Genomic DNA, 17,863 nt, shown 5'->3' with positions numbered 1-17,863 from the left:
CTGGAGCCTATCTCAGCTGCATTCGGGCGGAAGGCGGGAAACACACTGGACTAGTCGCCACCTCATCGCAGTATTTTGGGGGTACTGAACATCCATCCATCTTCTTCCGCTTATCCGAAACCCAGATTTCCTTCTCCCCAGCCACTTCGTCTAGCTCTTCCCGGGGAATCCTGAGGCGTTCCCAGGCCAGCCGGGAGACATAGTCTTCCCAACGTGTCCTGGGTCTTCCCCGTGGCCTCCTACCGGTTGGACGTGCCCTAAACACCTCCCCTCGGTAGGTGTTCGGGTGGCATCCTGACCAGATGCTCGGACCACCTCATCTGAATCCTCTCGATGTGGAGGAGCAGCGGCTTTACTTTGAGTTCCTCCCGGATGGCAGAGCTTCTCACCCTATCTCTAAGGGAGAGCCCCGCCACACGGCGGAGGAAACTCATTTCGGCCGCTTGTACCCGTGATCTTATCCTTTCGGTCATGACCCAAAGCTCATGACCATAGGTGAGGATGGGAACGTAGATCAACCGGTAAATTGAGAGCTTTGCCTTCCGGCTCAGCTCCTTCTTCACCACAACGGATTGGTACTACGTCCGCATTACTGAAGACACCGCACCGATCCACTCTTCCCCCACTCGTGAACAAGACTCCTAGGTACTTGATCCCCTCCACTTGGGGCAGGGTCTCCTCCCTAACCCGGAGATGGCACTCCACCCTTTTCCGGACGAGAACCAAAGGGCAGCCTTGGCGGAGTCCAACCCTCACTGGAAACGTGTCCGACTTACTGCCAGCAATGCGGACCAGGCTCTGACACTGATCATACAGGGAGCGGACCGCCACAATAAGACAGTCCGATACACATTGACTCTCTAGCGCCCCTTTGAAAATTTGAAAGAAATTTGCCCCAGCCACCAAATTCAAGCTTTGGAACGAAAATTGCCAGAGAAGTCTATCATGTCAGGAAGCATGTAAAAGTCTCAAGAACCCATATTTGAAAACACATTAAAGGTTTCCGTCTGCCATTTTAAGGTCAAAAACGGGACTTTAACCAAATGAACCGCTGTTAAAATGACAGATACCAGAGGGATGGGCGATGATAGATTACTAAGGAATTTTGCCTAAGCTATAGGATCTGGACGTGGCATGGCGGCAACATTTGATCTGAAGGTTCGCCACAAAAGATTCAACATTTAAAACTCGGCTCCACAAATTCAGCTCTTGATCAAAATTGGTACAAATGCAACGACAACCCAAAGTGCTGGATCGGTCAGCATCTATGCGTATCCACTTGTAGTGGGCGGAGCCTGGCGGAAAACACTGCTCCCCGCCATCAACAATCCTTCTGTACTTTTCCACATGTTTTTTAACCATGCTTTCTGTAACCAACCAGACCAAACTCACGCATTACAAACATAGCAGCTAAAATTATCAGCCAACCCACACCCAACATTTCAGATCCAAACCACAGGTCCATCACTCGACTGGCAAACACAATAGTCCAGGATATCAGTCACCCACTACACAAATACATAATCCCACTACCATCAGGGCACAGGTACAGAATCATCAAATTCCGGAGGGCCCGCCTCCAGAAAAGCCTTATCCCTGCAGCTATAGCCGCCCTTAACAGCAGGCCCGGCCGACCCGTCTGATAAAGCCTGTAAATGTGTCGGTCATGTATGATGTCTTTTTGTTATTTTTGTTTTGTGATGTGTAATGTCTATATGTTTAAATGTAAGGCAGTGAAAATGAGTTTCCCCAACCGGGACCAATAAATCTAAATCAAACTGTCATTACTGCACATAGGATTAGATCTCCTTCCAAAACTGATATGAGGCGTTTAAGTTGGGGTCTGATCATGACTACACGTTGATATTGACATCAATATCGCCCCCTGGAAAATTAGAACAGTAAAAATTTCCTTCAACAGGCTCCGATCTTCCTTAGATTTTTTTTATGGTAACTAAGAGCATTGGGTAAAACACAACTGCTGTGCTGCCAATATCACACGCTTGTGGTGGAAAATGATAACAGTCATAACTTCCTTCTACATCATGGGTGTCAAACTCTGGCCCGCGGGCCAAATCTGGCCCGCCGTGTAATTTAATTTGGCCCTTGAGGCAATATCAATTTAGCATTAGAGCTGGCCCGCCGGTGTTATACAGCATCGGTGCCGCTGTAACACCGCATTCACCGCTAATACTCATACTTGCCAACCCTCCTAATTTTCCCGGTAGACTCCTGGAGTTCAGTGCCCCTCCCGAAAATCTCTCAGGGCAACCATTCTCCCGAATTTCTACCGATTTCCACCTGGACAACTATATTGGGGGCGTGCATTTAAGACACCGCCTTTAGCGTTCTCTACAACCTGTCAACACGTCCACTTTTCCTCCATACTAACAGCGTGTCACATATTTGTGGCTTTTACACACCCACACACACACACGCAAAAGTGAATGCAATGCATACTTGGTCAACAGCCATACAGGTCACACTGAGGGTGGCCGTATAAACAACTTTAGCACTGTTACAAATATGCGCCACACTGAACCCACACCAAACAAGAATGACAAACACATTTTGGGTGAACATCCACACCGTAACACAACAGAACAAATACCCAGAACCCCTTGCAGCACTAACTCTTCCGGGAAACTTCCAGTAAACTGAGCAATAATTAACGTTTTATTCATGCATTTTCTCTTGCTACTTCAAGGCTTGAATGTTTAGTTCATTCATTATTGTTATTTTATTTTCAAATGTATTATTAGCCTGTGTAAAAAAATTGATATTTACCTCAGAAGATTGCAAATAGAAAAAAAGGCATAACATTTTTATTTAAATTTTATTTGATATCCCATTGCTATTTTTTTTTAATTATTATTATTATTATTTGAAACTGGATTTTGCATGTCACTAAAGTTATACAAGCCTTGCTTGTTCAATATTTAATGCAAAACTTGTTTGGGTCCCTATTAAGAAGTTAATTTGTTCAACCTTGGCCCGCGGCTTTGTTCCGTTTAAAATTTTGGTCCACTCTGTATTTGAGTTTGACACCCCTGTTCTACATGCTCCAATTTTCCTGAATTTTGATGGTGGGTCGAGCATGGGGAAGGGCGTGACTTCATGCGTCTTGCGTGCCTGCCGACTTAACCCGTAGGTGCAAGAGGGAGCGAAGTCTCTCTCAATGCTCAATTTACATTGGATTTTCAATAGTCTTGCTAAATATTAGCATTAGCTATTTTACGAGGCGATTTCAATGCCTCCAAATTTGGTAATAAAAATACAACTACGATGCATGTTGCAATCAAAGAGCTAGTATGTAATACATGCAATATATACGGTATAAACACTTTGTCGGGCTCCATAAAAAACAAGACTGGCACATTCAACATATTGGCAAAGACTAACTACTGGCAATAGTAACACACTGTAATCCAAGCCTGGGCAATTATTTAGACTTTTGGGGGGCTTATTTAGAGAAAAAAAATGTGTCTGGGAGCCAATATATCTGATTTTTAGGAACACTAATACAAAACCTCACAATAATGTCTGATTGAATGCTAAACACGTTACGACAGGCATTTTAAATTTTTTTACTGAATGAGACACCCAGAATCCACACGAAGATAAAGAATGTGGGATTTACAATATTAACTATGGCCGATAAAACACTGAATATTGAGGACATATGAACGTCACAGGGCTTCACGGTGGCAGAGGGGTTAGTGCGTCTGCCTCACAATACGAGGTTCCTGCAGTCCTGGGTTCAAATCCAGGCTCGGGATCTTTCTGTGTGGAGTTTGCATGTTCTCCCCGTGAATGCGTGGGTTCCCTCCGGGTACTCCGGCTTCCTCCCACTTCCAAAGACATGCACCTGGGGATAGGTTGATTGGCAACACTAATTTGGCCCTAGTGTGTGAATGTGAGTGTGAATGTTGTCCGTCTATCTGTGTTGGCCCTGCGATGAGGTGGCGACTTGTCCAGGGTGTACCCCGCCTTCCGCCCAATTGTAGCTGAGATAGGCGCCAGCGCCCCCCGCGACCCCGAAAGGGAATAAGCGGCAGAAAATGGATGGATGGATGGATGAATGTCACACCCCTTCTTAATCGACATACCGTATATCCTTGAATTGTCGCCGGGGCGCTAATTAATTTAAAACCTCTTCTGACTCCTGCGCTTACCAAAGGCATGCGGTAAAAGTAAGCAAGCGCTAATTATTTTAAAACCTCTTCTCACTCCGGCACTTACCAAAGGCGTGCAGTAAAACATTGAGTGTGATGTAAGCTTGGACCTTAAATCCTACTGAATAGCTCTTAATCTTCTTCCCTTTATGCAATTTCAATTTACCGGCATTGAAATAAGCCTCCTCCATTTTGAAAATGATGACAGGGGAAGTGTCACTCGTGACGTCACGAGTTTGACCCGGCAGTAATTCAAGGCAGGCGCATACTATATGCCCAGCGGCAATTCAAGGAAATACATTATCTTACTAGAATAGAATAGAATAGAATAGAGTTTTATTGTCATTATTGCAATGAACAGGTTCAAAGAACAACGAAATTGGAGCAGCTCCTCCTAAGGTGCATATACAATATGTTAGTATAAATAGTAAAAAAAAAAGATAGAGATGACAGATGTATCTATGTATATGTATATATATCCACACAGATGCATATCTGCATGCATATGAATATATATACACATATACATAAAACATTATTGCACATTGTAGTCCGAAAAAATAGAAAAAACATTTAAACATTACACATGAGGACATGATGGACATATTGTGTTCACTCAGTGCCTGTTTAGTGCTACTATGGCTCTTGGGTAAAAGCTATTTTTTAGTCTATTGGTGCTCGCTTTTAGCACCCTGTAGCGTCTTTCAGGATGCTCTGTGCTTTCCTGAGACTATCAAGCGAAACGCAACAAACACAGCATAATATGAACGCGAAGGGTAAAAAAACCCACCTACAATCTGATATATCACTAAGCTTTACATATTTGTGGTAGAAATCTCCTTCCGCGTCTGTCCCTGACACCCACATTTCAGGCTGGCCGCTCTGTAAACACTCTATGGAAACGCTCCCTACCCACAATGCTTGGTGCCTCGTCTAAGTCCCAAGCTGGGACTTAGATGACCATAGTAACTAGTATATCATGCAAAAGCGCAGATTCCAACCATTGAAATACTTTGCATAGTTCAAGACTTACGGTCATTTGAAAACGTCACTGCACATCATAATGGTGGCTACAGTTCCGATTTTAAAGATCTAAAACTATTATTTGGGAATGCCTGGTGGGCCAGATAGAAAAGCTCGACAGGCTGCATGAGGCCCCCGGGCCTTAATTTGCTGTAATCTCTACACTATTGCCATCTAATGTCTGGGAATTGTAACTGCATGCAAAGTCTATAATGCAGTGCAGTATTGTACTTGCAAATGAGACAGAATTGTAAGCAAATAAGATAAATGAACAGCTCAGCGCTGAATAAAAATGTTAAATTTTTTAAAATCAATTTACATTTTTAACAAATGAGCACACACAAAAGTACTGCAAATGGGTGCCGTTGATTCAAATGTGAAAGGTACCCATTCGTACTGATATTAATAATACAAATATCTAGGAAAGATAGCCATCACAACTACACAACATTTTGCTCTTCTAGGACAACTTTCCTAAAGATGTATGATTGAGTCTGTGGGCATTTTTGTTCTCTGACTCGCGAACCTCTATTTTTTTTTATAATGTCACAAATAACAAGGAGCTGTACTAAATAATAGAAATGTTTACACTTGCGTGCATGGCGGGGTTAGAAGCATAATTGCCTGAGTATACTGTTATGAGAGCAGACTTTACAGTGTCAGCAACCACCTCATATTTCCAACGATAAATTGTGAATTACATTTTATATAGCGCTTTTCTCAAGTGACTCAAAGCGCTTTACATAGTGACACCCAATATCTAAGTTACATTTAAACCAGTGTGGGTGGCACTGGGAGCCGTTGGGTGAAGTGTCTTGCCCAAGGACACAACGGCAGTAACTAGGATGGCACAAGCGGGAATTGAACCTGCAACCCTCAAGTTGCTGGCACGGCCACTCTACCAACCGAGCTATGCCGGTTGGTAGAGATGTTTGCCATTTAGATATTACAAACCCTGTTTCCATATGAGTTGGGGAATTGTGTTAGATGTAAATATAAACAAAATACAATGATTTTCAGATCATTTTCAAGCCATATTCAGTTGAATATGCTACAAAGACAACATATTTGATGTTCAAACTGATAAACATTTTTTTTTTTGCAAATAATCATTAACTTTAGAATTTGATGCCGGCAACACGTGACAAAGAAGTTGGGAAAGGTGGCAATAAATACTAAAAAAGTTGAGGAATGCTCATCAAACACTTATATGGAACATCCCACAGGTGTGCAGGCTAATTGGGAACAGGTGGGTGCCATGATTGGGTATAAAAGCAGCTTCCATGAATTGCTAAGTAATTCCCAAACAAAGATGGGGCGAGGGTCACCACTTTGTAAGCAAATTGTCGAACCGTTTTAGAACAACATTTCTCAACGAGCTATTGCAAGGAATTTAGGGATTTTACCATCTACGGTCCGTAAAATCATCAAAAAGTTCAGAGAATCTGGAGAAATCACTGCTCGTAAGCAATGATATTACGAACTTTTGATCCCTCAGACGGTACTGCATCAGAAACCGACATCAATGTGTCAAGGATATCACCACATGGGCTCAGGAACACTTCATGAAACCACTGTCAGTAACTACAGTTGGTCGCTACATCTGTAAGTGCAAGTTAAAACTCTACTATGCAAAGCCAAACCCATTTATCAACAATATCCTGAAACGCCGCCGGCTTGGCAGGGCCAGAGCTCACCTAAGATGGACTGATGCAAAGTGGAAGGTGTTCTGTGGTCTGACGAGTCCACATTTCAAATTATATTTGGAAACAGAGGACATGGTGTCCTCCAGAACAAAGAGGAAAATAACCATTCGGATTGTTATAGGCGCAAAGTTCAAAAGCCAGCATCTGTGATGGTATGGGGGTGTATTAGTGCCCAAGGCATGGGTAACTTACACATCTGTGAAGGCACCATTAATGCTGAAAGGTCCATACAGGTTTTGGAGCAGCATATGTTGTCATCCAAGCAACGTTATCATTGACGCCCCTGCTTATTTCAGCAAGACAAGTGTTACAACAGCGTGGCTTTGTAAAAGAAGAGTGCGGGTACTTCCCTGGCCTGCCTGCAGTCCAGACCTGTCTCCCATTGAAAATGTGTGGCGCTTTATGAAGCGTAAAATACGACAGCTGTTAAACTAGTTTCCTCAGTTCCCAAACATTTATTGAGTGTTGTTAAAAGAAAAGGTGATGTAACACAGTGGTGAACATGCCCTTTACCAATTACTTTGGCACGTGTTGCAGTTGTTGAAGTTTATGAGTTTAAACATCAAATATCTTGTCTTTGTAGTGCATTCTATTGAATATGGGTTGAAAAGGATTTGCAATTCATTGTATACCGTTTATATTTACATCTAACACAATTTCCCAACTTATATCGAAACGGGGTTTGTATTTTAATGACGTTGCTGGCAAAAAAGTTATCTCCTGCATCAGTATGGTGCCGAGTCTGCACACTAGCATTGCTACGTTTAGAAATCCTTGCCACGTTCTCTGTCATCCATCTTCTTCCACTTATCCGAGGTTGGGTCGCGGGGGCAGCAGCCTAAGCCGAAAAGCCCAGACTTCCCTCTCCCCAGCCACTTCGTCTAGCTCCTCCCGGGGGATCCCGAGGCGTTCCCAGGCCAGCCGGGAGACATAGTCTTCCCAACGTTGTCCTAGGTCGGAAGTTCCCCAAACCCAGCAGGAGGAGACCAGAAACCGTGCTAACCACTAAGCTAGCATGAAGTTTTTTGTGCACTTTAATATAAGTCTCACTGGAACTGCATTTCAGCTGAGAGTAACACATTTTGAACAGGAAATTAGCAAGTATTTATCAACCCAACTTCAGAGTATTTTTGAGATATGAGCTGTCTCTTAGCTTTTTGTTAGGAGCATGAGTTTATGTTTCGAGCCTGTACATGGCTAGTTGGCATATTTAGATCCGGACCCTAAACATCTTTCTCGCAATAGCTTAGATATCACATAACTTTGTTTTCCAACCCTGCGAACGGAGAGAGTGAATGTGAAGAATAGTGCTGAGAAGATGTCATTATATTCACTGAATTGAAGAAATAATCAAAAACATGACAGAGGAGCCAGATGAGGTGGTTCGGGCATCTGGTCAGGATGCCACCCGAACGCCTCCCTAGGGAGGTGTTTAGGGCACGTCCAACTGGGCCACGGGGGAAGACCCAGGACACGTTGGGAAGACCATGTCTCCCGGCTGGCCTGGGAACGCCTCGGGATCCACCGGGAGGAGCTAGACGAAGTAACTGGGGAGAGGGATGTCTGGGCTTCCCTGCTTAGGCTGCTGCCCCCGCGACCCGACCACGGATAAGCGGAAGAAGATGGATAGATGGATGGATAAATGCCTCTAATATTGTGTACATTACGTGTTGTACAAGTTATTGGTATTCATATTGCTCTTTTCTATTCATTTATAACATGTACTATTCTGCTTAGGGCTTCACGGTGGCAGAGGGGTTAGTGCGTCTGCCTCACAATACGAAGGTCCTGCAGTCCTGGGTTCGAATCCAGGCTCGGGATCTTTCTGTGTGGAGTTTGCATGTTCTCCCCGTGAATGCGTGGGTTCCCTCCGGGTACTCCGGCTTCCTCCCACTTCCAAAGACATGCACCTGGGGATAGGTTGATTGGCAACACTAAATTGGCCCTAGTGTGTGAATGTGAGTGTGAATGTTGTCTGTCTATCTGTGTTCGCCCTGCGATGAGGTGGAAACTTGTCCAGGGTGTACCCCGCCTTCCGCCCGATTGTAGCTGAGATAGGCGCCAACGCCCCCCGCGGCCCCAAAAGGGAATAAGCGGTAGATTTGTGCACTGCAGCGTCATCATATTATCATAAAATTAGAGGTATTAAAAGTCTGTAGAAATGATGTCGTATTTTAAAATCGGGGGAACTTTGCAATGTTTCAAACCAACTTGTAAAGTTTTGTTTGCCACTTTACAGTCTGAATCGTTAAACCCTGATCTAGCTTATGTTTCCACGGCGGGGGAGTGTAGGCGGAAGGGCGCAGAGCTGTGTCAGCTCCATAAATAATGTGACATCATAGCAGCAGGACAGCATGTATCTCAGCACAGAATTTAGGAGAGAGAACAGCAAAACGGTGATGTCAAGACAACTAGCTTTAAAAAAAAACATTCCCCTTTGTAATCTACAGTATTTGTTGGTGCTTTTTGTTCCATGCTTACATGCAATTTAAACTAGCAAGTGACAATTGTCTGCTTAACAGTCAACAGGTCGTATAAAACTACAGTAGTACCCCAAACATAATATTTTTTGGCCCTTTAAAATGGAAGTAAAAATTGTGCAAAGAACCAAACCATTGACTTAGTGCGTTTTTCTCTCAAAGTAAATATACAAATAATAATGACATGAAATAAATAATAATAATGCACAATAATACATATTGTTACCTCTGCTCATCTCCTCCCTCGTTGTTACTATTGAGTACAATCCTCCACAAATCTGAAGCCACCAGCTCTTTATGTTGATCAAGGAGGCTGAGGCTGGGAAGTTGCAGCTGACAGGAGCTGCTCTCCGACAGGCTAAATTCCCGGTATGGAACAAAGGCCTGCTGGAGCTCATCCCAATACTGAAGGCTGCAAGGTACCTAAAAAAAAAAAAAGACAGATCATGACATGTTTTTTTTTATGTTTTTTTTTTTATTACAGCTGCTGTAAACATTCACATGTAAAAAATGTACTTCTTCTACATTATATGTTAAGGTTGTACATCAAAGCTGGACATTGCTTGTGCAGGTGCACCCCATCGCATCATAACGACTGTGAATACTGATTGAAATGGAAACAGATCCCATTAAGGTTTGGGGTTCATCACCCAGTAAAAGTAAGATTTAGTGCCCTAGTACAGGGGTGCCCACACTTTTTCTGCAGGCGAGCTACTATTCAATTGACCAACTCGAGGGGATCTACCTCATTTATATATATCATTTATATTTATTTATTTATGAAAGAGACATTTTTGTAAACAAGTTAAATGTGTTTAATGATAATACAAGCATGTGTAACACATATAGATGTCTTTCTTTCACAAAGACAAGAATATAAGTTGGTGTATTACCTGATTCTGATGACTTGCATTGATTGGAATCAGACAGTAATGATGATAACGCCCACATTTTCAAATGGAGGAGAAAAAAAGTTGTCCTTTCTGTACAATACCACATGAAAGTGGTTGGTTTTTGGCATCTAATTCATCCAGCTTCCATACACTTTACAAGAAAAACATTGGCGGCAAATTCCGTAGCTTGCTTGATTGACATTCACGGCACCCGAGGGTCTTGTGAGATGACGCTGGCTGCTGCCAGTTCATTATTATGAAAAAATGACAGAGAGGAAGGCGAGAAACACTTTTTATTTCAACAGACTTTCGCGCCGTCCCTTCCGTCAAAACTCTAAAGGCCGACTGCACATTTCCTATCTTCACAATAAAAGCCCTGCTTCATGCTGCCTGCGCTAACAAAATAAGAGCCTCGGAAAGCTGGCGTGCACAAGTGATGTGCACGCCAGCTTTCTGAGGGATCGCTTGTGCACGCCAGTTTTCCGAGACTCTGTAATTAGTTAGCGCAGGCAGCATGAAGCACGGCTTTTATTGTGAAGATAGGAAATGTGCAGACGGCCTTTAGAGTTTTGACGGAAGGTACGGCGCGAGACTCTGTTGAAATAAAAAGTGTTTCTCGCCTTCCTCTCTGTCATATTTTAATAATAATGATCTTGCAGCAGCCAGCGTCATCTCACAAGACCCTCCGGTACCGTGAATGTCATTTAAGTGACGTCTTGGTGAAGATTGATGATCACTCATTTTTAGGTCTATTTTCTTTAAAAGCCGGGCTCGAGATCGACTGACACACCCCCCGCGGTCGACTGGTAGCTCGCGATCGACGTAATGGGCACCCCTGCCCTAGTAGCTGCTGAAGCAGTAAAAAAGTCTGTTTGATGGTACAAATCAGCCTCTGACAAAGTAGTTAATAATAGTAAACAATCGTGAGAAGTGATTTGCAATGTGATTATTTACATTCCCTTATCTGTGTGATGATATTTTGAAACAGAATATTTTGAATATGCAAAATATATACAATAAATACTAGAGGTATAACGGAACGTGTATTTGTATCGAACCGTTTCGGTACGGGGGTTTCGGTTCGGGACGCGGGCGTACCGAACAAGTTCGGAAGCAGAAGTCTTCACAAGCTGCTCTGCTTTCTGCCTCCATCTCTGCCTCATTGTCCTGCCCACACAACCATCTGATTGGTTACATACAAAACCAATCAGCAGTGCGTATTCAGAGCGATGTAACAGCCAATCAGCAGTGCGTATTCAGACTTCAGAACGATGTAGTCAATGCTTTAGCGTCGAGCAGATATTCGTCTAGCAGGGGAGGAGCGGACTCTACCCAAATTATACTAAACACTTCCCAGTCACAACTATTACAAACATCACTCTGAGCCCGTTGACGTTCTAGAAACTTAAACTGCTCGCTCACAGTATAGGCTTGAGGTGAGGGCTAATTAGCTTTTAGCGTAACGTTAGCTCATTTTTCTGTGTGTGTGTGTGTGTGTGTGTGTGTGTTTTAGGGGCAGCAAAGGCCTGTCTGTTACTTCATTGAACTCCATTGTGTTTAGGGATGAATAGTCTCTCCTATTGCAATTGTACTATTTTTCAGCTATAGTTACATGAATCATTAGTAATGTAGCAGCCTAGTTTTGAATAGCAATAAAGTACTATCTATCTATCTATAAAGCATGTAGCAAGTAGTACAGCATAAGCAGTAAGTAAAGTTCCCAGGACCAGGACAGAAACAGAATGGTATAAATAATGACTATGATGAGGGCAGGGGCGTGAGTTGGAGACCAGGAGGAAACTAATGAGTAACTATGGAAACAAACAAAACCAGGAAGTGCAAAACGGGAAACAAGAGTCCAAAAATAAAACATAACATGATCAAACATAAGACCATATTAACAGGTATGACAAGAAATATCTTAAATTTCATTAATCCAAACAAAATCGATGTGTTGTAACGAAATGTTAATTGCTATGGACTGTCATGATAGTTTGGTGGTTTGAAAAATATATTAAATTTAGTCTTTGTGTATATATTAGGGGTGTAACGGTACACAAAAATTTCGAGTCGGTACGTACCTCTGTTTAGAGGTCACGGTTCGGTTCATTTTCGGTACAGTAAGAAATCAAAAAAATATACATTTTTGGGTTATTTATTTACCAAATTTGTAAACAATGGCTTTATCCTTTTAACATTGGGAACACTATAATAATTCTGCCCATGTTAATCCACATTAAACTGCCTCAAGTTGTTGCTTTGATTAAATAAAATGAAAAAAACTTTCTTCTACATATAAAAAGTTTAACATTAAACAGTTTCCATTGAAACTGTTTGTCAACTCATTATGCTTAATTTATTACAGCATTTGGGAAGTCTGTAGTTGACTTTTATTATGTAAATGTTGTATTTTTTATCAACATGTGATAGCAGGGAAAATTAAAATTCCAGCAGCAGTGTACAGAGTTGAGATCAATTTAAATAAAAGTAAAAAGTAAACAATGGGGGTTTAAATGGAAAAAAAATAGAGAAATATTACAATAAGAATAAAAATATAAAAAGCAACAATGGGAATAAAAATATAACAGTAAAATAAGAATATAACAAGACAAAGTAGGCAGTAGTGACCATGTTATGAAAACGTATTGCACTGTTAATGTTTTGCATCCCCTGTCATCCTAGTACCGGCCCGCCTGATCAGTTTCTCAAGTCTGGAGCTGTCCTTCTTAGATGTAGTGCCCCCCCAGCACACTACCATGTAGAACAGAAGTGCTACATGCTACTTACTATGACCACGCACCTACCCTGCCTTGCCACGCTGATGATTGCTTGGACCAAGCCACATAAGATCTTGTTTGTATTCATGCCTCTGTGCAAGTTTTTGGTTTGTTTTGTACCTTTGATAGTATATTTTGTTTACTTGTATAAAGTCACGCCATTGTGCAGTTTTGTTTGGAGTTTAGTCTAGGTTATTATCCGCCACTGAGCGCGCCCTTTGTTTTCCCTTTTTGTACTATAGTATATGAATAAATTAATCATGTACACACATTCTCGCCTGGCTCGTTCCAAATTCCCTCTGCATCGAAGAAGCAAAATAAATCCAAGTCAAAGTCCTGATATTTCTATGACTTTTTCAAAATGTAATTTTAATTTTCCATAACTTTTCCAGAGCCTGGATATTTTATTTTAAAATTAATTAAAATTTTACATGACCAAAGACATGCACCTGGGGATAGGTTGATTGGCAACACTAAATTGGCCCTAGTGTGTGAATGTTAGTGTGAATGTTGTCTGTCTATCTGTGTTGGCCCTGCGATGAGGTGGCGACTTGTCCAGGGTGTACCCTGCCTTCCGCCCGATTGTAGCTGAGATAGGCGCCAGCACCCCCCGCGACCCCAAAGGGAATAAGCGGTAGAAATGGATGGATAGATGACCGTACGAACCCTGCCTATCTAAATCACCAAAGAAACCTAATCGGCCATTTAAAAGTCTACCACTTCCACTTATAGTTCATCCATTTTTCTATCCGTCAATTTTCTACCGCTTGTCCCTTTCAGTGCCGGAGGGGGACTTGAGCCTATCGCAGCAGCATTCGGGCGGAAACACTTAAATGTAGTGTAACTCTGATTGACCAAGAGTAGCTTTGTTCCTGCACAAAGAATGTTGTTAAAGGCCAACTGAAAGCCACTACTAGCGACCACACAGTCTGATAGTTTATATATCAATGATGAAATATTAACATTGCAACACATGCCAATACTGCCTTTTTAGTTTACTAAATTGCCATTTTATAAATTTCCCGGAAGTTTCTTGTTGAAAACGTCGCGGAATGATGACGTGTACGCGTGACGTCACGGACTGTCAGGAAATATGAGCGCAGCGCACACACACACAGCTAAAAGTCGTCTGCTTTAACCGCATAATTACACAGTATTTTGGACATCTGTGTTGCTGAATCTTTTGCAATTTGTTCAATTAATATTGGAGAAGTCACAGTAGAAAGATGGAGTTGGGAAGCTTTAGCCTTTAGCCACACAAACACACGGTGATTCCTTGTTTAAAATTCCCAGAGGTAAAGTTTTCCTATGGATCAGAGCGGTCAAGCGAACATGGATCCCGGCCAAATGTCAACCAACAGTTGACATCAATTTTCGGTGAGAAAATTGTGGCAAAAAGTCGCCACTTAACGGAGATCAGCTGAGCTTGTGCTGTCCATACAGCTGCCGTCGACTTCCCTCAGACACTGGCCTCAAGACACCCGTGGACACACACCTCCGACTATCAGTTACTGTTAAACTCACTAAAACACTAGCAACACAATAGAAAGATAAGGGATTTCCCAGAATTCTATCCATCCATCCATCCATTTTCTACTGCTTATTCCCTTTTGGGATCGCGGGGGGCGCTGGCGCCTATCTCGGCTACAGTCAATCAATCAATCAATCAATGTTTACTTATATAGCCCTAAATCACTAGTGTCTCAAAGGGCTGCACAAACCACTACGACATCCTCGGTAGGCCCACATAAGGGCAAGGAAAACTCACACCCAGTGGGACGTCGGTGACAATGATGACTATGAGAACCTTGGAGAGGAGGAAAGCAATGGATGTCGAGCGGGTCTAACATGATACTGTGAAAGTTCAATCCACAATGGATCCAACACAGTCGCGAGAGTCCAGTCCAAAGCGGATCCAACACAGCAGCGAGAGTCCCGTTCACAGCGGAGCCAGCAGGAAACCATCCCAAGCGGAGGCGGATCAGCAGCGCAGAGATGTCCCCAGCCGATACACAGGCAAGCAGTACATGGCCACCGGATCGGACCGGACCCCCTCCACAAGGGAGAGTGGGACATAGAAGAAAAAGAAAAGAAACGGCAGATCAACTGGTCTAAAAAGGGAGTCTATTTAAAGGCTAGAGTATACAAATGAGTTTTAAGGTGAGACTTAAATGCTTCTACTGAGGTGGCATCTCGAACTGTTACCGGGAGGGCATTCCAGAGTACTGGAGCCCGAACGGAAAACGCTCTATAGCCCGCAGACTTTTTTTGGGCTTTGGGAATCACTAACAAGCCGGAGTCCTTTGAACGCAGATTTCTTGCCGGGACATATGGTACAATACAATCGGCAAGATAGGATGGAGCTAGACCGTGTAGTATTTTATACGTAAGTAGTAAAACCTTAAAGTCACATCTTAAGTGCACAGGAAGGCGGAAGGCGGGGGTAGTGAAGTGAATTGAATTATATTTATATAGCGCTTTTCTCTAGTGACTCAAAGCGCTTTTACATAGTGAAACCCAATATCTAAGTTACATTTTAAACCAGTGTGGGTGGCACTGGGAGCAGGTCGGTAAAGTGCCTTGCCCATGGACACAACGGCAGTGACTAGGATGGCGGAAGCGGGAATCGAACCTGCAACTCTCAAGTTGCTGACACGGCCACTCTACCAACTGAGTTATGCCGCCCCACCCGGAACAAGTCGCCACCTCATTGCATTCCCAGAATTATCCTAGTAAATGTGTCTAAAAACATCTGAATCCGTCCCAATGCAAACGCGTTTCTTTTTTTTAACTTGATTTTTTTTTTTCTAGTTCGCCGCTATCAATATCCTCAAACACGAATCTTTCATCTTCACTCAAATTAATGGGGAAATTGTTGTTTTCTCAGTCCGAATAGCTCTTTTTGTTGGAGGCTCCCATTAAAAACAATGTGAGGATGTGAGGAGCCCACAACGGGTGACGTCATCGTCTGCTACTTCCGGTACAGGTAAAAGGCTTTTCTATTAGCGACTAAAAGTTGCGAACTTTATCGTGGATGTTCTCTACTAAATCCTTTCAGCAAAAATATGGCAATATCGCGAAATGATCAAGTATGACACATAGAATGGACCTGCTATCCCCGTTTAAATAAGAAAATCTCAATTCAGTAGGCCTTTAAGCTACTATTGTGGTCAACTAAACACATAGCTGTTGCTACATTACTGTCCTATTACGGTCATTTCACTAACCGTGATTTCCAGGTTCCTCAGGTCACGAAACACGCATTATTTCCACCGCAGACCACCAATAGAGTATGGTGAACACTCAACCCCATAACAACCCTGCATGACCACAGCATAACTTAACTGCAGGCTTCAAGACAGCCATTTGCATTGAAGTCCTGGAGCTGTTTTTCACACCGAATAACAATCAGGTTATGGAGGAATTTTCACATAGTGCGATGGCTGGTGGGGCTTTTTTCATTGCTCCTACAGTGAGGCAACATTAGCATAAATGTGGCGGGTGCTCCTGTGTGAACAAAGCCAAGGTCTCAGGTTCCAGTGACCACCTGCAGAACCCTGCTACTGATGGATCGGTAGTGGCAGGGCGCTCTCAGCAGCCCACCTGATAAATGCCAGACACCAACACATGAAGGTGTGTGCGGAGTACATTGGTCTGTGTAAATCAAATTGTTTACTAGAGCTATGGTACTCCCGGGGCAATTCCAAGCCGCCAATAGGGGCCGGTGTGCACATGTGGAGGACAAACCACCTTTAATTTAACTTAGCCTAGTTAGGAATGCATGAGGTAACCATCATTTACACGGTGTATGAAATGCCACGTAGGGTTTCCTGGAATCAACTTTCCATAATTGTACCTGACAGAGTTGTGCACCCGCAACACTCGCCACTGGAGCGGAAACTGGGGTCTCCGGGGAGAATTCCCAGAACAGATTTATTTCACCTGCTTTATTCTATACATATAATGACAGTTACGACTACGTAATGTTTATATGAGACATCATTACTCTTGACCAAGGCCTTAGGAGCAGATAATACGCTGCAATAGAAATGGTGGAATAAAAAAAATGCAAGACTACATTTATAAATGTATTGAATTTGATTATGATTGCTATGTACACAAAAGTCCAGAAGCATTTGGATAATAACAGCCTTTTTTTTCATTATTATTTTAAACACCACAGACTGTATTTAATATGAAACAATCACCAATTATGTTGTCATTAAGCTTCTTAGAATTACTCCTAAGAAGTCTGCTAAGAGTTGACTTATGAGTAAAGAAATTCTTCGCTGAAAGCTGCACTTAAAAGTTAGTTATAAAGCGTCTTACTCACACTTTCAGCAAAGTGTAGGACTGAATCTTAAGTGTCCCACTCAGAGCTGAATTACGACTATGTGCCGTAAACGGAATTTTAGGTGACGTCATTTCTGTGTCCATGGAAATGACCAATCACGGAAGGGAATCCCTTGTCTAAGAATAAAGAAATATCTTGGAAATATTTAAGTGGACAATGGGAGTGTATATTTTGACAATAAACTACAAAATAATACAAAACAAAATGAAAGATTCTGAGAATCCTCTCAAAGAGCTAACGTATCCTAAAAATCTACGAGCGAGGAGTTTTAGCACTCATTTGTGCACAGAACCTGTGCACTTTTCTTACACACAGTGGGGCAAAAAAGTATTTAGTCAGCCAGCGATTGTGCAAGTTCTCCCACTTAAAATGATGACAGAGGTCCGTAATTTTCATCATAGGTACACTTCAACTGTGAGAGACAGAATGTGGAAAACAATCCAGGAATTCACATT

At 42.6% G+C, this 17,863-nt stretch overlaps 1 protein-coding gene across 3 annotated transcripts in view; it reads right to left on the bottom strand.

Annotated features, from left to right (window-relative positions):
- LOC133562376 (intermembrane lipid transfer protein VPS13B-like) overlaps positions 1 to 17,863 on the bottom strand; it is an 819,661-nt gene that overhangs the window by 201,603 nt on the left and 600,195 nt on the right. For all 3 annotated transcript variants that reach the window (XM_061916536.1, XM_061916534.1, XM_061916535.1), the window contains exon 42: positions 9,611 to 9,807. In XM_061916536.1, coding sequence (XP_061772520.1) covers positions 9,611 to 9,807 — 197 coding nt within the window. The remainder of the gene's footprint in view (positions 1 to 9,610; positions 9,808 to 17,863) is intronic.

This window comes from Nerophis ophidion, linkage group LG11 (assembly GCF_033978795.1).
Source record: "Nerophis ophidion isolate RoL-2023_Sa linkage group LG11, RoL_Noph_v1.0, whole genome shotgun sequence".
NCBI lineage: Eukaryota > Metazoa > Chordata > Actinopteri > Syngnathiformes > Syngnathidae > Nerophis > Nerophis ophidion.
The sequence above is the reverse complement of the archived record's forward strand: the minus strand, read 5'-3'. Positions and strand labels throughout refer to the sequence as shown.